We start from the raw sequence: 27,999 nt of genomic DNA on the forward strand, positions 1-27,999 counted from the left end.
TGGCTCTCCTCCTGGCAAATTGAATTAAGGCAATTTTATCTGAAATAGCCCCCCAGAAAGAGGAAAAAAGCATCCCCTCATCACCCTCTTCAACCTACAGCGAAGATATGATATTTGCTAAAATACCGAACAACAGCCACATGGAAACGAGAGGCAGCAGGAGCCTGGAGAAACCGGCGAGTGAGACGGCAGACCCACGAGGTGAGGAAGCCCCGGCAGCACCTGAAGGAGAGGAGCCAACAAGCCGTTCAAGGAACTCCCCCTTGCTGGAAGTTCCTGATCAGAGAGCTAAAGGAGCTCAAGTAGGACATAAGGCTTGGAATCCAAGCAGCGGGTCAAGATGACGGTCACAGAAGCGCGGCCCTCGACAAAGAGACCTAGGGGAGCACAATCGGAGCTAAAAAAGGCCTCCACAGACCAGAGTGATCGGATCGTCGCCCCGGAGGCAGAAATAGCAAGGTTGGTGGAGACCTTGAAAAACCTTAAGGGGAAGGTGGATGACCGAAGGGAACCAGTCGAGGCGCCAGAATCTCAGAATAGTGGGACTGTCGGAGAGAACCATAGGCAGGAATCCCACAGATGACATGGCCCAGATGCTGGGAAACCTGGTGGGGAGTGACAACTTCCCCAGACCGCCAGAGATAGGGCATACCGGTCGCTCTGGCCAAAACACAGGACTGGGGAACAACAGAGGGCAATAATTGCGAAGATGCACCGGTATCAAGACTGGGAGAGAATCCTGATGTGGGCAGATGAAAACCTGCAACTGGAAGGGACACCAGATACGAATATATCAGGAAATTGGAGCAAACCTGGCCAAGCGCCAGGCCGAGTTTAACAAAGCGAAGCCGGCCCTGTACAAAAGCAGGGTGAAGTTTGCGATGCTATACTCAGCCAAGCTATGGGTAACTTCCAGGGCAAGAAGCACTATTTTACGGTCCTTACAGAAACGGGCGAGTTATCCAAAAGAATGGTTTGGGAAAGCAGCAGCAGCAGAAACCGAGGTGAAACCGTTGCCCAGAGACGACGGAGAGAATGAAAGGCAATTTGCACGGGACTGTACCACCTCCTTCTGAAACCGAAAGCTAAGGCACAGAAAAGAGGGGGTGAAGGCTGCGGGGCACAGGAAAAAGTACGGGGTGGGGGGGTAAACATTACAAGTGGGTGATAAGCAGAGGGGCAGAAAGGGGGGGGGGGAGAGACAGGGTGGGGACACTGGTAGGAGTGGGAAGGTGCAGAACCACAGGGAAACAAAGGGACAGGAGCCCGGGGGTGAGAGAGGGCGGGGCTCTAGCTAGCAACAACAGGTCACACATGGAAATAGCGAGCAAGATGGCGCTGCCAGCGGGCACTTTCGAGAATCCCCAAATGAAGGGAAACCCCGGAGTGCAGGGGCTCACCCACATGGTGTACACATAGTTGACTGCCATGTTGAGTGGCCCCTAGACAAAAGGAAACCCCGGAGCGCAGGGACTCGGCCTCGTGGTGAGTACAATGACCACGCCCATTTTGGATGGCCTCCTAACAAAGGGAAACCCTAGAGTGCAGGTGCACATCCTCAAGGTCCCCCCATAAGAATAGTCGCCTGGAATGTCAGGGGACTATCGGCCCAGTGAAAAGATCCAGAGTTTTCAGCCAACTAAAAAGTATGAAAGCTGACAGTGTTCCCCCAAAAGACACACCTGAGGAAGAAGGACCGACTGCAGGTAAGAAAGGACTGGGTGTGACACACATACCATTCCTGCTACTGGATGAGAATTAGGGGGTTAACCATAATGCTCAGTAAGAGGACGGTGCTTACGGCGACGAAGACGTTTACGGACCCAGGGGGACGATATGTCATGGTCAGCGGCGTACTGGACGGGGCACCAGTGGTCCTGATTAACGTGTGCGCTCCCAACGGGGACGAGATGACGTTTATTAAGAAGACCATGGTAGATATCCCTGACATAGATACTTATCATGGGAGGGCATTTCAACTGTATACAGAACCCACAGACAGACAGGTCAAACGCCAAAATAAGGAAGACCTTCAGCATGGTGAAAGAACTCAGCACATTTATGGAGCAGATAGGGGCAGCGGACCCATGGAGGTTCACACACCCAGGGGAGAAGGCATTCTCCTCCTTCTCCCAAGTACATAAGGTACATGCACACATTGACCTCTTTTTAGTGGGGAAATCGGTGCTTCCAGGGATAGTCAGAGCGAAATACTCCATGATCGTGATCTCCGAACCCGCTCCACACTACATGGATGTGAGGCTGGAAACAGTCCGTGCCCAGCGCCCTTCTTGCCAACAAAGCTTTCTGCGAGAAAATATCTCAGGCCATCGACGGATATATTACCAATAACCAGAATGGGGAGGTCTCACCTGCCAAGTTCTGTGAGGCGCTGAAGGCTGTGATCAGGAGTGAGATTATTGCCTATAAAGCATGTAGAGACAGGGTAGAGAGGGCGGCTAGGCAACAGCTAGTCGACTCCATACTGGAGATACTCTGACGATACTCGTCGGCCCTGCCCATAGAGTTTCTGACTGAGAGGAAAAATCTACAAACGGACTTTGACCTGCTCTCCATGAGGAAAGCAGTGCACCAACTCCGCCAGACATGAGGGACCTACGAGCACGGAGACAAAGCCAGCCGCTTGCTGGCTCACCAGCTGAGAAAGCTGGCAGTGATGAGGGATATAGCTCAGAATAAGGACAACAAAGGCAGACTAATATCAGAGCGGAAAAGGTAAATCACGCATTCAAGGAGGCACAGTGGTTAGCACTGGTGCCTCACAGTTCCAGGGTCCTGGGTTCAATTCGGGCCTCTGGTTAATGCGTGCAGTCTGCACTTTCTCCCCGTGTCTGTTTGGGTTTCCTCCGGGTGCTCCAATTTCCTCTCAAGTCCAAAAATGTGCAGGTTAGGTGGATTGGCCATGCTAAATTGCCCCATAGTGTCCAAAAGGTTAGGTCGGGTTACTGGGATATGAGGATAGGGTGAGGGTGTGGGCTTAAGTAGGGTGCTCTTTTGAAGGGCCGGTGCAGACTCGATGAACTGAATGGCATCCTTCTGCACTGTAAATTCTATGATTCTATGGAGGCCTTCTTCCATTGGGCTGTACATCTCCTCGATGTTCCTCAATGGACTGGACATGCCAGTTGTGGCGAAGAATAGGAAGCAGGGGCTGGAAGCACCACTAGAACTGGGAGAAGTCATGGAGAGCATCAACTCCATGCAGACTGTGAAGGCGCCGGAACTGGATGGATTCCCAGCGGACTACTATAAAAAAAATTCATGATGGCACTGGCCCTGCACCTGCAGGAGATGTTCACAGACACGCGAGCAAGGGGCATCCTGTCGCCTATCCTAGCACAAGCCTCAGTCTCACTGATACCAAGACAAAGACCTGGCAGAATGCGGGTCCTACAGACCCATCTCGCTGCTCAATATAGACATGAGAATACTGGCCATAATCCTCGCCCGGGGACTGGAAAACCAGAGGTGGTGGCAGAAGACCAGACTGACTTTGTTAAGGGTAGGCAGCTAACGTCGAACATCAAGCGCCTGCTAAACATGATAATGACCCCATCCGGAGAGAGAACACCAGAGGTGATCATCTCCCTGGATGCTGAAAAAGCCTTTGACAAAGTCGAGTGGAAGTACCTCATAGAGGCATTTGACCGGTTCGGGCTTGGAACACTGTTCACAACATGGGCAAAACATCTGTACAGTGCTCCCATGGCGAGCGTGCAGATCAACATCACCAGCTCTAAGTACTTCCAGAGTCACAAGGCAGGGATGTCCGCTGTCCCCGCTGCTATTCGCCCTGGCAATTGAGCCACTAGCGATTGCACTCAAAGTGGCGCAAAACTGGAAGGGGATCCAGAGGGAGACAGAGAGCACAGAGTCTCAATCTATGCGGATGACCTGCTCCTCTATGTCACAAACCCCCAAAGCAGCATGGAGGAAATCATGGTGCTCTTGAAAGAATTTGGAGCCTTCTTGGGCTACAAACTCAGATTTCGCACAAGTGAAATCTTCCTGGTGAACCTGCAAGGGAGAGGGGCAGAGCTGGAGGGACTGCCATTTAAAGAAGCCCCAAACAAATTCTGCTACCTGGGAATCCAAATTGCTCACGACCGGACACGGATTCACAAATGAAATCTAGCTAATCTGGTAGAGGAAGTAAAAAAGGACCTGCTGAGAGAGATGGGACACACTCCCACTCCCAAGTGGGAAGGATGCAGGCGACCAAGATGTACGTACTGCCCAGGTTTCTTTTCATGTTCAGATCCTCACCGGGGGGGGGGGGGGGGGGGGGGGGCGGCGCCGGGGGGGGGGGGGGGGGGGAGAAGAATCCAAGAATCCCCCAAAAAGTCATGCAAAGAACAAGAAGCATGGGGCTCCTGCCCCCCCCCCCCAAACATGCAACATACCACTGGGCAGTCACAGCGGAAAGAGTAAGGGGATGGTTAAAGGACCCAGAAGCTGAATGGATAAAAATGGAGGATGAGTTCCTGCACAGGGATGTCCCTCCGGGCCCTGGCCACAGCAGGCACCTATCCCCACCTGCCAAGCATTACGAAACCTGTGGTAGTTGCCACACTCCGGACGTGGAACCAACTAAGACACCCCTTCAGTCTGACCGAAATGTCCACTGTGGTGTCCATTTGCAACAGTCATAGGTTCGCGCAAGCCAGAATGGGTGCCATCTTCAAAAGGTGGACACAGGATGGGGGGGGACACTGACAGTTAATTACTTCTACACAGACAACAGACTGACAATGCCAGAAGAAGTGACTGAGAGAGGCTACAACTGACCAGCGGAATGAGTTACAACACATGCAAGTCAAAGCTTCCTTTGCAGGGATGCAAAACATAAGTAAGGGCGCTGTGACAATCACTATTGGACGCATGCAACTTAGGGCGACTGTGGGGAAAGGCACGCTCTCTACTGGACGAGACCAGAAAAAAATGGGAAGAAGAACTAGGGATTGAAGTGGGGTGGGGACTCTGGAGCAACGCACTGAACAGGGTCAACTCCAGCTCTAAAGCTTAGCCTAATGCTGAAAGTGGTGCACTGATCACACCTAACAGGAACCCGAATGAGCAGGTTCTCCACAGAGATGGAGAATAAATGTGAACGGTGCCAGGGAGGCTCGGCCAACCACACCCACATGTTTTGGGCATGCCTCAGACTTGTTGGGTTCTGGACAGCCTTCTTCGAGGTCAGCCTTCTTCGAGATAATGTCCAAGGTTGTGGGGGTGAGGGTGGAACCGTGTCCGAAAGTGGCAGTCTTCTGGGTATCAAACCAGCCAGAACTCCTTATTGGGGGCGGGGGGCCGACGCCCTTGCCTTTGTCTCCCTAATTGCTCACTGAAGAATCCTGCTCGGCAGGTGATCATCAGCACAACCCACAGTTGCAGACTGGCTGTACGACCTGTCGGAATTTCTCCATTCACCAACCTGTTCCAGGATCTGTTTGCAACCAACAAGCAATAGAGCAAAGGGGAGAGGGGGCCCACAGAGGGACCACAAACATCAATGTAAAGGGAGTGGGAGGGGGGAGAGAATAGGGTGGCACATATGCTGACCACGCCCTACATTACGCAGCGCCCGCTCAACCGAAAGTTTGTAAATACAAGCAGTCGAAAAGGAGCAACTTGCCACAAAGTAATATATGTTTCTCTATACCCTACTATGTATGATAGTGAAAAAACAATAAAGAAAATCTGCTATATAACAAAAACAGTGGTGGGGGGGGGTTTGGAGACTCGGTTTTGGGGACTTATGTAAATTGCAATTGGCTTGTACAGATTTGTTCATTTTTCTTTTTCTTATGTATAAAAGGAAAAACTAATAAAAACATATTTTTTAAAAAGTTATTCCTTGAAGATTGTGGGTATGATATTTTTGTTTTTCTGTTGAGATTCCAATGTTAAATTTAAAGGCTCCAATCGTAAACATTTTAGTCAAAAGTAAATTCAGAATATTTAGAATACCAAATTTTCTTGTTTGGTTGTGACTGAACTGAAAGTATTTCTTGACCCTTTCATTTTAATGACATTCAGAGTATCCTTTACAATTTTAAAAGCCTATGACTTCAATGTTTGGAAAATAAGAAGACAACATGCATTGTTTGTGTTACATTTTGTGTTCAAGCAAGTGTAATGTTGCAAGTAACATTGTTTCAGTCAAAGTTAGAACGTTCTAACTTGTTGAAAAATATTGTACAAGTCATTCAAAGATATTTATGCTTGGTCTATAGCTACTGATAATCAGATCAACCATTGTACATGGTGGGAAAATAATCAAATTCAGTGAGGTGGAGAGAAGAAGTCAGAGGGGGGTTATATATGTCTCTTTACTTTGGGAAGGGAAGGATTAATGCATCTGTGGTCAAAAAAACTTATTCTGAACTGATGAAAAAGAGAATCAAGAGTTTTTGTGGTGTTATCTTTGATTTACTTGCTAATTAGGAAAAGAACATAAGAGAGCCATGATGGGGGTTGCGAGAGGGGTCTATGATTGAGACATTCATCCATGAATTGCGGAAGTACAGTGCCTGATGAGTCAAAAAGCATTTCTCATTCCAAGGTTTCGTCATTTAAATTTTCTTGTGTTAAATTTTGGAAATTGATTATTGGAACCCAAAAGACAGCCAGGTTTAAACCGAGTTTGCATTTTTAACAAAAGAAACACTTGATACTAATGTCATGTACGTTTAAGATTAAAATGAGCAGTGTAGTTTGAACTTTTATAAATTTAAGAAAACTTATTAACTTCCTAAAAGTGGAATTTACAAGGAAGTGATTGCAAGACCTTCAGCAAGCCAATATCCTTGACTTTTATTCAGGCAGCCTGTGACTTACTTCGAAGAATAATTCGTATATTGTACCTAAGTAAACGGCTCCAAGGCCAGCTTCAGGGAGGAAGCAGGGAGATCACGAAAGCTGCTCAGAGTCTCAATGAATTGGGTAAGTAAATAAACCCAAAATGTTGCTTATTGCTTATCTAAAACATTTCTTCTATCAACTAGTGTTTTTAGCATTGTAGTATGATCTGTTGTGAGATGGAGACTACAGCTATAATTGCAGCAATGTCATCAACTCAATTTCTTAAACACGTTAGTCTGTATGGGTCAGTGTTAGATGAGCCTTTCAGAATCGTTGATATTTGTGAATGTTAACCCCACCGTCTCAAATGAGGAGGCGGTGGCATAATGGTCATATCACTAGACTAGAATCCAGCAGCAAATGCTCTGGAGACATGGGTTCACATCCCACCGTGACAGCTGATGGAATTTAAATCCAATTAATAAATCGAAAGTTGACAACTAGCCTCAGTAATGGTGACCATGAAACCATTGTTGATTGTCGTAAAAACCCATCTAGCCCACTAATGTTCATTAGAGAAGCAAATCTGCCATTCTGCGTGTGACTCCATACTTGTAGCAATGTGGTTGACCTTTAAATGCCTGCTGAAGTGGCCAGCAAGTCACTGAGTTGCAACAAACAACTACAGAAAAGTTGAAAAGGAATGAAAAGGGATATACCACTGACATTGACCTGGGCACCAGAAACATCCCAGCACAATGATCTTCAGCCAGAAATGCTGAGTGAATGATTCATCCCTGCCTCCTTCTGAGGTCTCCATCATAAAAGGTGCCACTCTTGAACCGATTTGATTCAGCTCACTGGGTATCAAGAAACGGCTGAAGGCACTGGATATTGCAACGTCTATGGGCCCTGATAACATTCTGGTGATGGTACTGAAGACTTGCATTCCAGAACTAGCCATACCCCTAGCCAAGCTCTTCAGTACAATTGCAACATGTACCCGGTAATGTGGAAAATTGTCCAGATATGCCTTCCATGGAAAGCAGGATAAATTCAGCCCAGCTAATTAATCTGGGCGACAGAGTGGTTAGCACTACTGCCTCACAGCACCGGGATCCAGTATTCAATTCTGACCTTGGGTGACTGTTTGTGTGGAGTTTCCTCCCGGTGCTCTGGTTTCTTCCCACAGTCCAAAAATGTGCGGGTTAGGTTGATTGGCCATGCTAAATTGCCCCTTAGTGTCCAAAGGTTGGGTGGGGTTATGGGGATGGAACGGGGGAGTGGGCTGAGGTGGGTACTCTTTCAGTGGATTGGTGCAGAGTTGATGGGCCGAATGACCTTCTGCACTGTAGGAATTCTATCCTATGAATGCCCTATCAGCCTACTCTTGAACATTAGCAATGTGATGGGAGGGGTCCTCAACATTGCTATCAAGCGACACCTACTCAACAATAACCTATTCGCTGCTCGATTTCTGCTCCTCTATGGCCACTTAAACCTGTGAACCGAGTGACTACCCTTGACATCAAGACATTGATTGAGTGTAGCATCAAGGAACCCTAACTAAAATAGTGTCAATGGGAATCAGGGGTGGAACTATCCACTGGTTGGAGTCATACTTTGCGCATCGGAAGATGATTGTGGTTGTTGAAGGATTTTATATTTTTCAATGGGATATGGCCTTCCTGGATAGGCCAACATTTATTACTCACCCATAATTGCCGCCTTGAACTGCTGCAGTCCATGTGGTGTAGGTACAACCATAGTACTATTAGGAGGGGAGCCCCAGGATTTTGACCTGGTCACTCACTTCAGTCCCAGGACATTGCTGCAGGAGTTCCTCAGGGTAGTGTTCCAGTCCCAACCACCCTGAGATGCTTCATCAATCACCTTCCCTGCATCATAAACTCAGAATTGGGGATGTTTGCTGATGATTCCATAATGTTCAGCACCATCAATGACTCCTCAGGTATTGAAGCGGTCTAATGATTAATCTAGGACAAAGGTTCGGCACAACATCGTGGGCCGAAGGGCCTGTTCTGTGCTGTATGTTTCTATGTTCTATGTTCTATGTTCTATGTCTATACACGGCAAAATCTGGAGAGCATTCAGGCTTGAATGATAGGTGTCAAGCAACTGGTGCTGGTGGACAAGGATGAGTGGTACTAGGGTGAATGTGATAAATTGGGGGAAGGCTAATTATAACAATATTAGGTGGGAACTGAAGAACCTAGATTGGGGGCGGATGTTTGAGGGTAAATCAATATCTGACATGTGAGTGAGCCGGGACATTGAAAACAGCGCGGGAGGTGAGTGAGCCGGGACTTTGAAAACAGCGCGGGAGCTGAGTGAGCCGGGACTTTGCAAACAGCGCGGGAGCTGAGTGAGCCGGGACATTGAAAACAGCGCGGGAGGTGAGTGAGCCGGTACTTTGAAAACAGCACGGGAGCTGAGTGAGCCGGGACTTTGAAAACAGCGCGGGAGCTGAGTGAGCCGGGACAGTGAAAACAGCGCGGGAGATTTAAAAAGCGCGGGAACTGCGAGTCGGAGCGGAGATTTTAACAGATCGCGGCCTAGTTTCGGGAGCCGTTCGGAGGAGGAGGAGCAGTCTCTCTCAGGGAGAGAACCTGAGAACATCTAAGACACTCAGAAGGTAGGAAGGTAAATAAGTGATTTTTACTCATTTTTACTTTTATACCTTTTTCAAATTGTGTGTGTCGGGGGGAAACTGAAGTGACATCACAGAAAAGCTGTGGCCTGAGTGGCTGGTTGGGAATCTACACTAAATTAAAAAAATTAAGCATTGGTAACTAATTAAACATAATTACTTAATTATAATTTAGAGAGGTATCTAAGCCAGAGATCGGAGAGTACTATATTTAGCTTTCACATTTCTATTAGAAATCTAGTGCTAGGAAACAGATAGTTGACAGTAACTTTGAAAACATTTAAAAAAATATATTTAAAAAACATTTTAAAATTAAAAAAAAAAAAAATTAATTGACGCAATGTCAGTTAGAGGGGTGCAGTGCTCTGACTGTGAGATGTGGCAGGTCCGGGAGGCTTCCAGCGTCCCGGATGGCTTCATCTGCAGAAAGTGCACCCAACTGGAGCTCCTCACAGACCGCATGGTTCGGTTGCAGCAGCAATTGGATGCACTTAGGAGCATGCAGGTGGCGGAAAGCATCATAGATCGCAGTTATGTAAATGTGGTCACACCCAAGGTGCAGGCAGAGAAATGGGTGACCACCAGAAAGGGCAGGCAGTCAGTGCAGGAATCCCCTGTGGTTGTCCCCCTCTCGAACTGGTATACCCCTTTGGATACTGTCGGGGGGGATAGCCTATCAGGGGAAAACAGCAGCAGCCAGAGCAGTGGCACCACGGCTGGCTCTGATGTTCAGAAGGGAGGGTCAAAGCGCAGAAGAGCAATAGTAATAGGGGACTCTATAGTCGGGGGCACAGATAGGCGCTTCTGTGGACGTGAAAGGGACTCCAGGATGGTATGTTGCCTCCCTGGTGCCAGGGTCCAGGATGTCTCCGAACGAGTAGAGGGCATCCTGAAGGGGGAGGGCAAACAGGCAGAGGTCGTTGTACATATTGGTACTAACGACATAGGCAGGAAGGGGCATGAGGTCCTGCAGCAGGAGTTCAGGGAGCTAGGCAGAAAGTTAAAAGACAGGACCTCGAGGGTTGTAATCTCGGGATTACTCCCTGTGCCACGTGCCAGTGAGGCTAGAAATAGGAAGATAGAGCAGCTAAACACGTGGCTAAACAGCTGGTGTAGGAGGGAAGGTTTCTGTTATCTGGACCACTGGGAGCTCTTCCGGGCAGGTGTGACCTATATAAGAAGGACGGGTTGCATCTAAACCGGAGAGGCATAAATATCCTGGCCGCGAGGTTTGCTAATGTCACACGGGAGGGTTTAAACTAGTATGGCAGGGGGGTGGGCACGGGAGCAATAGGTCAGAAGGTGAGAGCATTGAGGGAGAACTAGGGAATAGGGACAGTGGGGCTCTGAGGCAGAGCAGACAGGGAGAAGTTGCTGAACACAGCGGGTCTGGTGGCCTGAAGTGCATATGTTTTAATGCAAGAAGTATTACGGGTAAGGCAGATGAACTTAGAGCTTGGATTAGTACTTGGAACTATGATGTTGTTGCCATTACAGAGACCTGGTTGAGGGAAGGGCAGGATTGGCAGCTAAACGTTCCAGGATTTAGATGTTTCAGGCGGGATAGAGGGGGATGTAAAAGGGGAGGCGGAGTTGCGCTACTGGTTCGGGAGAATATCACAGCTGTACTGCGGGAGGACACTTCAGAGGGCAGTGAGGCTATATGGGTAGAGATCAGGAATAAGAAGGGTGCAGTCACAATGTTGGGGGTTTACTACAGGCCTCCCAACAGCCAGCGGGAGATAGAGGAGCAGATAGGTAGACAGATATCGGAAAAGAGTAAAAACAACAGGGTTGTGGTGATGGGAGACTTCAACTTCCCCAATATTGACTGGGACTCACTTAGTGCCAGGGGCTTAGACGGGGCGGAGTTTGTAAGGAGCATCCAGGAGGGCTTCTTAAAACAATATGTAAACAGTCCAACTAGGGAAGGGGCGGTACTGGACCTGGTATTGGGGAATGAGCCCGGCCAGGTGGTAGATGTTTCAGTAGGGGAGCATTTCGGTAACAGTGACCACAATTCAGTAAGTTTTAAAGTACTGGTGGACAAGGATAAGAGTGGTCCTAGGATGAATGTGCTAAATTGGGGGAAGGCTAATTATAACAATATTAGGCGGGAACTGAAGAACATAGATTGGGGCGGATGTTTGAGGGCAAATCAACATCTGACATGTGGGAGGCTTTCAAGTGTCAGATGAAAGGAATTCAGGACGGCATGTTCCTGTGAGGAAGAAGGATAAATACGGCAATTTTCGGGAACCTTGGATAATAAGAGATATTGTAGGCCTCGTCAAAAAGAAAAAGGAGGCATTTGTCAGGGCTAAAAGGCTGGGAACAGACGAAGCCTGCGTGGAATATAAGGAAAGTAGGAAGGAACTTGAGCAAGGAGTCAGGAGGGCTAGAAGGGGTCACGAAAAGTCATTGGCAAATAGGGTTAAGGAAAATCCCAAGGCTTTTTACACGTACATAAAAAGCAAGAGGGTAGCCAGGGAAAGGGTTGGCCCACTGAAGGATAGGCAAGGGAATCTATGTGTTGAGCCAGAGGAAATGGGCGAGGTACTAAATGAATACTTTGCATCAGTATTCACCAAAGAGAAGAAATTGGTAGATGTTGAGTCTGGAGAAGGGTGTGTAGATAGCCTGGGTCACATTGAGATCCAAAAAGACGAGGTGTTGGGTGTCTTAAAAAATATTAAGGTAGATAAGTCCCCAGGGCCTGATGGGATCTACCCCAGAATACTGAAGGAGGCTGGAGAGGAAATTGCTGAGGCCTTGACAGAAATCTTTGGATCCTCACTGTCTTCAGGGGATGTCCCGGAGGACTGGAGAATAGCCAATGTTGTTCCTCCGTTTAAGAAGGGTAGCAAGGATAATCCCGGGAACTAAAGGCCGGTGAGCCTTCAGTGGTAGGGAAATTACTGGAGAGAATTCTTCGAGACAGGATCTACTCCCATTTGGAAGCAAATGGACGTTTAGTGAGAGGCAGCATGGTTTTGTGAAGGGGAGGTCGTGTGTCACTAACTTGATAGAGTTTTTCGAGGAGGTCACAAAGATGATTGATACAGGTAGGGCAGTGGATGTTGTCTATATGGACTTCAGTAAGGCCTTTTACAAGGTCCCTCATGGTAGACTAGTACAAAAGGTGAAGTCACACAGGATCAGGGGTGAGCTGGCAAGGTGGATACAGAACTGGCTAGGTCATAGAAGGCAGAGAGTAGCAATGGAAGAATGCTTTTCTAATTGGAGGGCTGTGACCAGTGGTGTTCCACAGGGATCAGTGCTGGGACCGTTGCTCTTTGTAGTATATATAAATGATTTGGAGGAAAATGTAACTGGTCTGATTAGTAAGTTTGCAGATGACACAAAGGTTGGCGGAATTGCGGATAGCGATGAGGACTGTCAGAGGATACAGCAGGATTTAGATTGTTTGGAGACTTGGGCGGAGAGATGGCAGATGGAGTTTAATCCGGACAAATGTGAGGTAATGCATTTTGGAAGGTCTAATACAGGTAGGGAATATACAGTGAATGGTAGAACCCTCAAGAGTATTGAAAGTCAAAGAGATCTAGGAGTACAGGTCCACAGGTCATTGAAAGGGGCAACACAGGTGGAGAAGGTAGTCAAGAAGGCATACGGCATGCTTGCCTTCATTGGCCGGGGCATTGAGTATAAGAATTGGCAAGTCATGTTGCAGCTGTATAGAACCTTAGTTAGGCCACACTTGGAGTATAGTGTTCAATTCTGGTCGCCACACTACCAGAAGGATGTGGAGGCTTTAGAGAGGGTGCAGAAGAGATTTACCAGAATGTTGCCTGGTATGGAGGGCATTAGCTATGAGGAGCGGTTGAATAAACTCGGTTTGTTCTCACTGGAACGAAGGAGGTTGAGGGGAGACCTGATAGAGGTCTACAAAATTATGAGGTGCATAGACAGAGTGGATAGTCAGAGGCTTTTCCCCAGGGTAGAGGGGTCAATTACTAGGGGGCATAGGTTTAAGGTGAGAGGGGCAAGGTTTAGAGTAGATGTACGAGGCAAGTTTTTTACGCAGAGGGTAGTGGGTGCCTGGAACTCGCTACCGGAGGAGGTGGTGGAAGCAGGGACGATAGTGACATTTAAGGGGCATCTTGACAAATACATGAATAGGATGGGAATAGAGGGATACGGACCCAGCAAGTGTAGAAGATTGTAGTTTAGTCGGGCAGCATGGTCGGCACGGGCTTGGAGGGCCGAAGGGCCTGTTCCTGTGCTGTACATTTCTTTGTTCTTTGTTTGTTCTTTGTATGTGGAAAGCTTTCAAGTGTCAGTTGAAAGGAATTCAGGACGGCATGTTCCTGTGCGGAAGAAGGATAAATACGGCAAATTTCGGGAACCTTGAATAACAAGAGATATTGTAGGCCTCGACAAAAAGAAAAAGGAGGCATTTGTCAGGGCTAGAAGGCTGGGAACAGACAAAGCCTGTGTGGAATGTAAGGAAAGTAGTAAGGAACTTAAGTAAGGAGTCAGGAGGGCGAGAAGGGGTCATGAAAAGTCATTGGCAAATAGGGTTAAGGAAAATCCCAAGGCTTTTTACACGTACATAAAAAGCAAGAGGGTAGCCAGGGAAAGGGTTGGCCCACTGAAGGATAGGCAAAGGAATCTGTGTGTGGAGCCAGACGAAATGGGCGAGATACTAAATGAATACTTTGCACCAGTATTCACCAAAGAGAAGGAATTGGTGGATGTTGAGTCTGGAGAAGGGTGTGTAGATGGCCTGGGTCACATTGAGATCCAAAAAGATGAGGTGTTGGGCGCCTTGAAAAATATTAAGGTAGACAAGTCCCCAGGGCCTGATGGGATCTACCCTAGAATACTGAACGAGGCTAGCGAGGAAATTGCTTGGGCCTTGACAGAAATCTTTCGATCCTCACTGTCTTCAGGTGATGTTCCGGAGGACTGGAGAATAGCCAATGTTGTTACTTTGTTTAAGAAGGGTAGCAAGGATAATCCAGGGAACTACAGGCCGGTGAGCCTCAGGTCAGTGGTAAGGAAATTACTGGAGAGAATTCTTCGAGACAGGACCTACTCCCATTTGGAAGCAAATGGACGTATTAGTGAGAGGCAGCATGGTTTTGTGAAGGGGAGGTTGTGTCTCACTAACTTGATAGAGTTTTTCGAAGAGGTCACAAAGATGATGGATGCAGGTAGGGCAGTGGAAGTTGTCTATATGGAATTTAGTAAGGCCTTTGACAAGGTCCCTCATGGTAGACTGGTACAAAGGGCGAAGTCACACAGGATCAGGGGTGAGCTGGCAAGGTGGATACAGAACTGGCTAGGCCTTAGAAGGCAGAGAGTCGCAATGGAAGGGTGGTTTTCTAATTGGAGGGCTGGGACCAGTGGTGTTCCACAGGGATCAGTGCGGGGACCTTTGCTGTTCGTAGTATATATATGATTTGGAGGAAAATGTAACTGGTCTAATTAATAAGTTTGCAGCCGACACAAAGGTTGGTGGAATTGCAGATAGCGATGAGGACTATCAGAGGATACAGCAGGATTTAGATCGTTTGGAGACTTGGACGGAGAGATGGCAGATGGAGTTTAATCCGGACAAATGTGAGGTAATGCATTTTGGAAGGTCTAATGCAGGTAGGGAATATACAGTGAATGGTAGAACCCTCAAGAGTATTGACAGTCAGAGAGATCTAGGTGTACAGGTCCACAGGTCACTGAAAGAGGCAACACAGGTGGAGAAGGTAGTCAAGAAGGCATACGGCATGCTTGCCTTCATTGGCTGGGGCATTGAGTATAAGAATTGGCAAGTCATGTTGCAGCTGTATAGAACCTTAGTTAGGCCACACTTGGAGTATAGTGTTCAATTCTGGTCGCCACACTACCAGAAGGATGTGGAGGCTTTAGAGAGGGTGCAGAAGAGATTTAGTTGCCTGGTATGGAGGGCATTAGCTATGAGGAGCGGTTGAATAAACTTGGTTTGTTCTCACTGGAACGACGGAGGTTGAGGGGCGACCTGATAGAGGTCTACAAAATTATATGGGGCATAGACAGAGTGGATAGTCAGAGGCTTTTCCCCAGGGTAGAGGGGTCAATTACTAGGGGGCATAGGTTTAAGGTGTGAGGGACAAAGTTTAAAGTAGATGTACGAGGCAAGTTTTTTACACCGAGGGTGGTGGGTGCCTGGAACTCGCTGCCGGAGGAGGTGGTGGAAGCAGGGACAATAGTGACATTTAAGGGGCATCTTGACAAATACATGAATAGGATGGGAATAGAGGGATACGGACCCAGGAATTGTAGAAGATTGTAGTTTAGTCGGGCAGCATGGTCGGCACGGGCCTGGGAGGGCTGAAGGGCCTGTTCCTGTGCTGTACTTTTCTTTGTTCTTTGTTGTTCTTTGTAACATTCGCAAGTACGAGGCAATGACCTTCTCCAAAAAGTTAGAATCTGACCATTTCCCTTTGACAGTGGCATTACCATCACCAAACACCCCTTTATCAATATCCTGGGTGAGGTGGAATCACTGACAAGAAGTGAACTGTACCAGCCATATAAATATTATGGCTGCAAGAGCAGGTCAGAGGCTGGAAGTTATGCAGCGAGTAACTCACTCCCTGACTCCCCAAAGCCTATCCACCATTTTTACGAAGCACAAGGCAGGCATTTGATGGCATATTGCTCGTCTGAATGAGTGCGCTCCAAGAACACCTGAGAAACTTGCCACCATCCAGGAGAAGTCAGTCCGCTTAATTGGCACCCCATCCACCGGCTTAAACATTTAGTCCCTCCACCACCAATGCTCAGTGGCAGGAATATGTACAAGTTCCAGTGCATCTTGTAGAATCTCACCAAAGGCTTCTTTAATAGTATCTTCCAAACCACAAACTCTGCCACCTAGAAGGACAAAGACAGTAGATGCATGTGAATGCCACCACCTGCAAGTTGCCCTCCAGGCCACACATCATCCTGACTTGGAACTATATCACCGTTTCTTCTCTGTTGCTGAATCAAATCCTGGATTTCCCTTCCCAACAACATTGTGGGTAGACCTAATAGACTTCAGCGGTTCACGAAGGTGGCTCACCACCACCTTCTCGAGGGCAATTGGGGATGCGTAATAAATGTTTGCTGAGCCAATGATGCCCATATGCTGTGAAAGAAAAAATTAAATTAAATGGAGAAAAAATCTTAAAAGTCAAAAGATTTGATATGAAGGTCACGATTACTATTTATTTTGAGAGCATCAATCAATATAGATTGACAACTGGTTTATTAACTTTATTGGTAGTTTATTTAATCTCCTAACAGGCCAGAGCTCTTTACAAAAGCTATCTTAATGCATCTGAAAATGTTTTTCAATAAACGTTAAAAAATCCCAACCTCTTTTTAAAGAATAATCTACCCTCCACCATAGTCATTGAAATAGCTGTGAGTTTATAGGGTAAAGCCTCATGTCCCAGTCTCATACATTAATATATTAAAAACACATTTATCTATTGTGAAGTAACTATTATCACCTCATAATTTCAATTATTCAAACTATATTAGTGACTATTAATATAAACATATGAACAATAAATGACAAGTAACCACCCCCTGGTTTCACATGACTGCAATACCATATTTATCATATACATTTATATATACTTTCCAACACTAAAATATAGTTTCCATTCTTAATTTTAATCATTTTTTCATTTGTATCATCTTGAAATAATTTAATCTAACAACTGGACATTTGGAATAATGGATTCTTAGTTAATGGCACAATTGTGTTGCACTTTTACTATCAACAGACAAGAATTTCTAACTCTACAGTACTCCTTCTGTTTCGCAGATGATATAAGGACCAGGGAATGCAGGTTTAAGGTTTTGGGCAAGAAATGCAGGGGATGAAGAATATCTTGTACGCAATCACCCGGAACTTGCTGCCCAAAGCAGAGATTTCAAAACAAAATTGGATGGGCAGTTAGAAGAATAGGGGAGAGGAACTAACTGGATTGCTCCGCAGATAGCTGACATAAACACGATGGGCCAAATAGCTTCTTTCTGTATTGCAGGTATCTCTATCGACATATTTTGAAATATTTTCACTGAAGATTGTGAAACTGTGAATACAAAGAAGGAAGTGAATATTTAAAAAGAAAGAATAGGTTGGGAAATTAAAAACCAATAGTTGAATGTTATTTAGGGAGTTTAAGTGAAGAAGGGGGGGGGGGGGGGAGGGGAAGCAATCATTAACCTTTCAGCTGTATAAATAGAGCTGGACAGTGTGGTACTGGCTAGAGAGAGGGAACCAGCAATAAACTACTGGCGCGGTGTAGATATTGTTGTAAATAAAAGTTATTTTACGTTTGACTCAACAAACCCGTGCTGGACTCTTCGTGGCCCTCACAAAACTCGCAACCAGGGTTAAAATTGGATAGCTGTCTACACTGCTGAAGCCACTTCTCATATCTTTTATTGGATACACGTTGGAAGTTTTTCTCATTCTTCTGTTGCACCATGCATCTTTTTGGATATATTTGATGCTGCGCTGGAGGATTGGAACCAGTATGCACAAAGAATGCGTTACTTCTTCCGGGTGAATAACCTCACCAAAAACAACCAACATATGGTCATTTTGCTAATCATCTGTGGTGCAAACAATTGGGGTGATAAAAAACCTTGCATACCCAGCCTCACCTGACATGAAAACGAACATGAGTATTTGTCCAGGCCATGCAGGATTGCGGAGTACTAAGAGTATTGCACTGCCTTGTCAGAGATGTTACAAGACCGGTTGGTTTGTGGCATCAACAACGCGGCCATCCAGAGGAAACTGTCAGCCGAGTTGACATTGACTTCAACAGGCCATTCAGATAGTGTTGTCCTGAGAAAGCGCAGAACGGGGAGTGCAGAATGGGGAGTGCAGGAGTTCCAAGGAATGGAGGTGAATGCCCTGAGGCGCACCTCTTCCTGTCCGGAAGCACCTTCCCATACGCGCATTGTGTCTTGGATGGGGCGCTGTAAGGGGCCACGCTGGTGACGGTTGGAAGTTCCATTTCGAAGAGAGCCTTCTCCAGAACTCATGGATGAAGAGCCAGTTAAACCTAGGACCTGTGGATGCTGATCCTTGCTTTGACTGATATACAGGCCAGGTTGGCCACCTATATTTAAAAAAATATATATATTTTATTCAAATTTTTCGGTCAAACAAAACAATACAAAGGTTTACCTTTTTACAACAATAAAACAATATATATAACAGTGACCGTTTTAACAAATAAATAAATAATATGTAAACTAAATGGCAACTGCCATAACAAAAATAACGACTCTCCAGAGATGAAATCAAACAATCCAATATACATAACCAAGTACAAATATCTATACAAAAACACCCCTGAGGACCCCCCTACCCCCTGGGTTGCTGCTGTTGCCTTCCCATTTCCTTTATCGTTCTGCGAGGTAGTCAATGAACGGTTGCCACCGCCTGGTGAACCCTTGAGCCGAACCCCTTAGTGCGAACTTTATCCGTTCTAGTTTTATAAACCCTGCCATGTCATTTATCCAGGTCTCCACGCCCGGGGGTTTGGCTTCCTTCCACATAAGCAATATCCTTCGCCGGGCTACTAGGGACGCAAAGGCCAAGACATCAGCCTCTTTCGCCTCCTGCACTCCCGGCTCTTCTGCAACCCCGAATATAGCCAACCCCCAGCCTGGCAAGACCCGGACCCCCACCACCTTCGAAAGCACCTTTGCCACCCCCACCCAGAACCCCTGCAGTGCCGGGCTTGACCAAAATATGTGGGTGTGGTTTGCTGGGCTTCTCGAGCATCTACCACACCTATCCTCGACCCCAAAAAATTTACTGAGCCTTGCTCCGGTCATATGCGCCCTGTGCAAAACCTTGAATTGTATCAGGCTTAGCCTGGCGCACGAGGACGACGAGTTTACCCTACGTAGGGCATCAGTCCACAGCCCCTCCTCAATCTCTTCCCCCAGCTCTTCTTCCCATTTCCCCTTCAGCTCATCCACCATGATCTCCCCCATGTCCCTCATTTCCCTGTATATGTCCGACACCCTACCATCCCCCACCCATGTCCCTGAGATCACTCTACCTTGAATCTCCTGCTTCGGGAGCTGTGGGAATTCCCTCACCTGTTGCCTCGCAAATGCCCTCAGTTGCATGTACCGAAATGCATTCCCTTGGGGCAACCCATATTTTTCCGTCAGCGCTCCCAGACTCGCAAACGTCCCGTCTACGAACAGATCTCTCAGTTGCACAACCCCAGCTCTCTGCCATGCTCCAAATCCCCCATCTATTCTCCCCGGGACAAGCCTATGATTATTTCTTATCGGGGACCGCACCGAGGCACCCGTCCTTCCCCTATGACGTCTCCACTGCCCCCCAAATTTTTAGCGTTGCCACCACCACTGGACTTGTGGTGTATTTCTTCGGGGAGAACGGCAACGGCGCCGCCACCAGTGCTTGTAGGCTGGTTCCTTTTCAGGACGCCATCTCCAATCTTTTCCACGCCGCTCCCTCCCCTTCTCCCATCCACTTACACACCATTGAGATATTGGCGGCCCAGTAGTATTCATTTAGGCTCGGTAGTGCCAGCCCCCCCCCAATCCCTGCTATGCTGCAAGAACCCCCTCCTCACTCTCGGGGTCTTCCCGGCCCACACAAAACTCATGACACTTTTCTCAATTTTCTTGAAAAAAGCCTTCGTGACCATCACCGGAAGGCACTGAAACACAAAAAGGAATCACGGGAGGACTACCATTTTGACCGCCTGCACCCTACCCACCAGTGACAGGGGCACCATGTCCCATCTCTTAAAATCCGCCTCCATCTGTTCCACCAATCTTGTTAAATTAAGCCTATGTAAGGTTCCCCAACTCCTGGCTATCTGAATCCCTAAGTACCTGAAATCTCTTATTACCTTCCTCAGCGGTAAATCATCTATTCCCCTGCTCTCCCCCGGATGCACCACAAACAACTCACTCTTCCCCATATTCAATTTGTACCCCGAAAATTCCCCAAACTCCCTGAGTGTCTGCATTACCTCAGGCATCCCCTCCACTGGGTCCGCAACAGACAGCAATAAATCATCTGCATACAAAGATACCCGGTGTTCTTCTCCTCCCCTGAGTACTCCCCTCCACTTCCTGGAGCCCCTCAGTGCTATGGCCAGGGGCTCAATCGCCAATGCAAACAGTAACGGAGACAGGGGACACCCCTGCCTCGTCCCTCTATGAAGACGGAAGTAGTCAGACCTCTGCCTGTTCGTGATCACACTCTCCACCGGGGACCTGTACAGCAGCTGTACCCATCCAATAAACCCTTCTCCAAAACCAAATCTCCTCAGCACCTCCCACAGATAATCCCACTCCACTCTGTCGAATGCTTTCTCGGCGTCCATCACCACCACTATCTCCGCCTCCCCCTCTGGTGGGGGCATCATCATTACCCCTAGCAACCTCCGTATGTTCGTGTTCAGCTGTCTCCCCTTAACGAACCCAGTTTGATCCTCGTGGACCACCCCCGGGACACAGTCCTCTATCCTCGTCGCCATCACCTTGGCCAGGCGCTTAGCATCTACATTTAAAAGGGAAATGGGCCTGTAGGACCCACACTGCAGCGGATCTTTATCCTTCTTCAAAAGGAGCGATATCGTCGCCTCCGACATAGTCGGGGGCAACTGCCCCCTTTCCCTGGCCTCATTAAAGGTTCTCGTCAAAAGCAGGGCCAGTAGGTCCATATATTTCCTATAAAATTCCACTGGGAATCCGTCCGGTCCCGGGGCCTTCCCCGCTTGCATGCTCCCAATCCCTTTTACCACCTCCTCCATCTCAATCTGTGCTCCCAGTCCTGCCCTTTCCTACTCCTCCACCTTCGGGAATTCCAGCTGATCCAGGAAACACCTCATTCCCTCCTTCCCTTCCGGGGGCTGAGCCTTATATAACCTCTCATAGAATGCCTTGAACACCCCATTCACTCTCTCCGCTCCCCGTTCCATCTCTCCCTCCTCATCTCTCACCCCACCTATCTCCCTCGCTGCTCCCCTCTTCCTCAATTGGTGGGCCAGTAGCCGACTCGCCTTCTCTCCATACTCATACTGTACACCCTGTGCCCTCCTCCACTGTGCCTCTGCCTTACCCGTGGTCAGCAGGTCAAACTCCACATGTAACCTTTGTCTTTCCCTGTACAGTCCCTCCTCCGGTGCCTCTGCATATTGCCTGTCCACCCTCAAAAGTTCTTTCAACAATCGCTCCCTTTCTTTACCATCTTGCTTCCCTTTATGTGCCCTTATGGATATCAGTTCCCCTCTGACCACCTGCTTCAACGCCTCCCAGACCACTCCCACCTGAACCTCTCCGTTGTCATTAAGCTCCAAGTACCTTTCGATACACCCCCTCACCCTTAGACATACCCCTCATCCGCCAATAAGCCCATATCCATTCTCCAGAGTGGGTGCTGTTCTTTTTCCTCTCCTACCTCCAGGTCTACCCAATGTGGAGCGTGGTCCGAAATGGCTATGGCCGTATATTCCGTCCCTGTCTCCTTCGGAATCAGTGCCCTTCCCAAGACAAAAAAGTCTATCCGTGAGTATACTTTGTGAACATGGGAGAAAAATGAAAACTCCTTACTCCGAGGCCTACTAAATCTCCAGGGGTCTACCCCTCCCATCTGCTCCATGAAGTCCTTGAGCACCCTGGCCGCTGCCGGCCTCCTCTCGGTCCTGGGCCTCGACCGGTCCAGCCCTGGATCAAGCACCGTGTTGAAGTCTTCCCCCCCATTACCAACTTTCCCGCCTCCAGGTCCGGGATACGTCCCAACATACGCCTCATAAAATTTGCATCATCCCAGTTCGGGGCGTATACGTTCACCAGAACCACTGCCTCCCCTTGCAATCTGCCACTCACCATCACATATCTACCCCCACTATCCGCCACTATGGTCTTTGCCTCAAACAGTACCCGTTTCCCCACTAAGATAGCCACCCCCCTATTCTTCGCATCTAAACCCGAATGAAACACCTGCCCCACCCATCCCTTACGTAGTCTGACCTGATCTATCAGTTTCAGATGCGTCTCCTGCAACATAACCACATCTGCCTTTAATTTCTTTAGGTGTGCGAGTACCCGTGCCCTTTTAATCGGCCCGTTCAGCCCTCTCGCGTTCCACGTGATCAGCTGGGTTGGGGGGCTCTTTACCACCCCCCCCTTGTCGATTAGCCATCCCCTTTTTTGACCCAGCTCTTCACCCGGTTCCCACGTACCCGTATATCCCCCCGACGGTGCCCTCCCGCCTCGACCACCCCATCCCATAACAGCTCCCCCTTCCCCTTGGCAGCAGCAACCCAGTTAACCCCCCCCCCCTCCGCTAGATCCCCCTCTAGCGTAGTTGCACCCCCCATGTTGCTCCCAGAAGTCAGCAAACTCTGGCTGACCTCGGCTTCCCCCTTATCCTCGGCTCCCACTGTGCGAGGCCCCCTCCTTCCTGCGTCCCTGTTCCCGCCATAATTACCATAGTGCGGGAACAAAGCCCGCGTTTCCCACTCGGCCCCGCCCCTAATGGCCGGCGCCCACAGTTCCTCATGCCCCCCACCCCCCCCCCCAAACATGGGGAAGAGAGAAAAGTTACAGGATCGCAAAATTAACAAATTGAAAAATCATCCGTCGGCCCCCCCCCCGTCCACTATAATCACACCACCACTTTGTCCCAAAAGCTCTTTCTCTCGCCAGACTATTCCAGCTTCTCGTCCACAATGAATGTCCACGCCTCTTCTGCCGTCTCAAAGTAGTGGTGCTTCCCTTGGTGTGTGACCCACAATCTCGCCGGTTGCAACATTCCAAACTGGACCTTCTTTTTGTGAAGCACCGCCTTCGCCCGATTGAAACTTGCCCTCCTTCTCGCCACGTCCGCACTCCAATCTTGGTATACGCGGATCACCGCGTTCTCCCACCTACAGCTCCGAGTTTTCTTCGCCCATCTGAGAACCGTCTCTCTGTCATTGTCGCGGAGAAACCTCACCACTATAGCTCGAGGTATTTCTCCAGTCTTTGGTCTTCGCGCCAGAACTCGATAAGCTCCCTCCACCTCCAAAGGGCCCGTCGGGGCCTCCGATCCCATTAGCGAGTGAAGCATCGTGCTCACATATGTCCCGACGTCCGCCCCTTCTGCGCCTTCGGGAAGACCCAGGACTCTTAAATTCTTCCTCCTTGAGTTATTCTCCAGCGCTTCCAACCTCTCCACACACCTTTTATGCTGTGCCTCGTGCGTTTCTGCCTTCACCACCAGGCCCTGTATTTCATCTTCGTTTTCATCAGTCTTTGCCTTCACGACCCCAAGCTCCAGCTCTTGGGTCCTCTGTTCCTCTTTTAGTCCTTCAATCGCCTGCAATATCGGGGCCAACAGCTCCTTCTTCAACTCCTTCTTCAGCTCTTCCACACAGCGCCGCAGGAGCTCTTGCTGCTCCGGGCCCCATAGCAGACGGCCACCTTCCGACGCCATCTTGCTTTGAGCTTCCCTTCCTTGCCACTGCTCCAGAGGATCCTCCGCAATCCGGCCGCTATCCTCTCCCTTTTCCATGCATGTCCGGGGGGATTTCCTTCTGGTTTACCGCACAGTGTTTTTGCCGTTTAAATTGCCGTTGGGGCTCCTATTAAGAGCCCAAAAGTCCGTTCCAACGGGAGCTGCCGAAACGTGTGACTCAGCTGGTCATCGCCGCACCCGGAAGCGTTGGCCACCTATATTGGGGAACCGTTAGAATAATCATGGAATTTACAGTGCAGAAGGAGGCCATTTGGCCCATCGAGTCTGCACCGGCTCTGTTGAAAGAGCACCCTACCCAAGCCCATCCACCCTCTCCCCATAACCCAGTAACCCCACCCAACACTAAGGGCAATTTAGCATGGCCAATCCACCTGACCTGCACATCTTTGGACTGTGGGAGGAAACCCATGCACCCGGAGGAAACCCACGCACACACTGGGAGAAAATGCAGACTCTGCACAGACAGTGACCCAAGCCGGGAATCGAACCTGGGACCCCGGAGCTGTGAAGCAATTGTGCTAACCGCCATGCTACCGTGCTGCCCTTCTGGGGGACATTGCTGGGACTATGATGACCCCTGTCATTTACGAATGCCGGTCGGGGCACCTCTTGCTCATTGTGGTGCGAGGCCACGGACCCAGCCAGTTGGGTCGGGACTGGTTGCACCATTTGCAGCTGCAATGGGAGCATATTCTCCAAATGGGTTCTGGTGGATTGACTGAGGTACTGGGAAGATACCAAGAAGGATGAGCCAATTTCGCCCATTGCTTCCTTCCGGATCCACTGCTGGACTTTGCTGCTCGCTGTATACAAGTATTCTCTGGAGCATAAGCTGGGACGCAATTTACGAATACCAATGCACTGAGTCAATTGCCTTTGTTGACTGGCCATCGATGACCCACACGACAGTCGGGTTGGTGGCGACCCTGACATTTATGAACTCGTTACTTGTCACGGCATGACCATGAGTGGACCCAGACACACACGATCCTTTCCAAGGTTCGACACATGATCTTATACAGTGGGCAGCATAGACAGCTCCAAGACCAGTTGCGGGCATTTTCCTTCAGGCTATCACAATTCAGTGTCAAAGACTGTATCCTGCTATGGGGGGTCATCCCAGATAAAGGGTAGGAGCTGATCCTAAAGGACCTCTACACCGCTTATCCGGGCGTGAGCAAAGTGAAGATATTGGTGCGGAGTTATGTCTAGTGGCTGGACCTCGACACAGCCATTGAGAAGATAGCCCAGCACTGCTCTGTTTACCAGGAGCATCAGGAGCTTCCACCAGCCACGCCCTTGCATCACTGGGAATGGCCAGCCTGGCCTTGGGCAAGGATATATACCAATTTTTCCGGTCCTTTTCAGGGATCCATGTTCCTCTTACTGATTGATGCCCATTCAAAATGGCTCGAGGTACATAAGATTGTGACTATAGAGAAGATGCAATTATCTTTTTGCGCACACAGCCTCCCCCACGTGCTTGTCACTGACAATGGCACTCCTTTCACGAGTGAAGAGTTCGGTGGTTATGAAGATGAATGAGATACAGCATATTTGCACTGCCCCATAACCCATGCGGTTGCTGCACAGATATATCATGACTGGTAAACGGGCAATTGCTGTGCAGATGCAGCATGACTGGTAAACAGGCGATTGCTGACAGATACAGCATGACTGGTAAACAGCATAGGACCACTATGCATGCATTGACGGGTAGCTCCCACAGCACTAATGGGCCGCTGACTTCGTACCCACCTCAGCATGATTTTTCCAGACATTAGTGCGAAAGTACGCTGTAATCAGTGACATTGCCCTTCTCGACATCAGCCTGTCCGGCAGTTTGCGCCCGGAGACTTGGTGTTTGTTTGCAATTTTGCTGGCGTTGCTCAGTGGGTCTCCGATGTTATCCTTCAACAAATGGGGCTGATCTCTTACCAGGTGCAAGTACAGGGTCGTATTCAACGTAGGCATCTAGACCACATTAGGTCCAGAAACATTAGTTTCTTCGGCAGATTCCTCGTCCCCGGAAATTGCTTCTCCAGCTGCAGCAGTTACCGGATCCAGATCCAGAGCATCCAAATCCTCCAGATCAGCCTCTGACATCACTGGGAATGGCCAGCCTGGCCTTGGGCAAGGATATATACCAATTTTTCCGGTCCTTTTCAGGGATCCATGTTCCTCTTACTGATTGATGCCCATTCAAAATGGCTCGAGGTACATAAGATTGTGACTATAGAGAAGATGCAATTATCTTTTTGCGCACACAGCCTCCCCCACGTGCTTGTCACTGACAATGGCACTCCTTTCACGAGTGAAGAGTTCGGTGGTTATGAAGATGAATGAGATACAGCATATTTGCACTGCCCCATAACCCATGCGGTTGCTGCACAGATATATCATGACTGGTAAACGGCCTGCTCGGGTCTTTCCAGAGCCCCATGAAAATAGGAACACCGAGATGACGGAGGTTCTCGACTCCGACTCCTGTTGGTTGGGGACAATTGATTACCCAATGACTCTTGAGGAATAGGAGCTCCCCCTAAGAGGGGGGTGGGGCACTCATTAACCTTTCAGTTGTATAAATAGCTGGCCAGTGTGGTACCGGCTAGAGAGAATAAGTAATGAACTGCTGGTGCTGTGTAAATATTATTGTAAATAAAAATTACTTTTTGTTTGACTCGACAAACTCATGCTGGACTCTTTGTGGCCCTCACAGAAAGGGTAGAATGAGGAAGATGGGACTAGAATGGCTAAATAAGTGGCTGTCAATAGCGGAGTGAAGAAAATAATTCAATTTTAAATGGAGACAGGAACCAAAAGTGGATGTTGTCTTTTTTGGCAAAATTAAGTAAGAAAACATTTGTGCTATTTTTCTCTCTCGACCATTATCATAAGAACATAAGAACTAGGAACAGGAGTAGGCCTTCTGGCCCCTCGAGCCTGCTCCACCATTTAATGAGATCATGGCTGATCTTTGTGGACCCAGCTCCACTCTCCGGCCCGTACACCATATTCCATCTATCTTTTTCTTAAAAACGTTTAAAGAAGGAGCCTCAACTGCTTCACTGGGCAAGGAATTCCAGAGATTCACAACCCTTTGGGTGAAGAAGTTCCTCCTACACTCCATCCTAAATCTACTTCCCCTTATTTTGAGGCTATGCCCCCTAGTTCTGCTTTCCCCGACCAGTGGAAACAACCTGCCCGCATCTATCCTATCTATTCCCTTCATATTTTTATATGTTTCAATAAGATCCCCCCGCATCCATCTAAACTCCAATGAGTACAGTCCCAGTCTACTCAACCTCTCGTCATAATCTAATCCCCTCAACTCTGGGATCAATCTAGTGAATCTCCTCTGCACTCCCTCCAGTGCCAATATGTCCTTTCTCAGGTAAGGAGACCAAAACTGAACACAATACTCCAGATGCGGCCTCACCAACACCCTATACAATTGCAGCATAACCTCCCTAGTCTTGAACTCCATCCCTCTAGCAACGAAAGACAAAACTCGATTAGCCTTCTTAATCACCTGTTGCACCTGCACACCAACTTTTTGCGACTCGTGCACCAGCACACCCAGGTCCCTCTGCACAGCAGCATGTTTTAACATCTTACCGTTTAAATAATAATCCATTCTGCTGTTATTCCTCCCAAAATGGATAGCCTCACACTTGACAACATTGAATTCCATCTGCCAGACCCTAGCCCATTCACCTAACCTATCCAAATCCTTCTGCAGACTTCCAGTATCCTCTGCACTTTTTGCTTTACCACTCATCTGAGTGTCGTCTGCAAACTTTGACACATTGCACTTGGTCCCCAACTCCAAATCGTCTATGTAAATTGTGAACAACTGCGGGCCCAACACTGATCCTTGAGGGACCCCACTAGTTACAGGTTGCCAACCAGAGAAACACCCATTTATCCCCACTCTCTGTTTTCTGTTAGTTAACCAATCCTCTACCCA

At 48.4% G+C, this 27,999-nt stretch overlaps 1 protein-coding gene across 1 annotated transcript in view; it reads left to right on the top strand.

The window, feature by feature from the left end:
- cog5 (component of oligomeric golgi complex 5) overlaps positions 1-27,999 on the top strand; it is a 259,153-nt gene that overhangs the window by 35,675 nt on the left and 195,479 nt on the right. Inside the window, exon 6 of the mRNA XM_072471522.1 lies at positions 6,846-6,966. Coding sequence (XP_072327623.1) covers positions 6,846-6,966 — 121 coding nt within the window. The remainder of the gene's footprint in view (positions 1-6,845; positions 6,967-27,999) is intronic.

Source organism: Scyliorhinus torazame, chromosome 13, assembly GCF_047496885.1.
Source record: "Scyliorhinus torazame isolate Kashiwa2021f chromosome 13, sScyTor2.1, whole genome shotgun sequence".
NCBI lineage: Eukaryota > Metazoa > Chordata > Chondrichthyes > Carcharhiniformes > Scyliorhinidae > Scyliorhinus > Scyliorhinus torazame.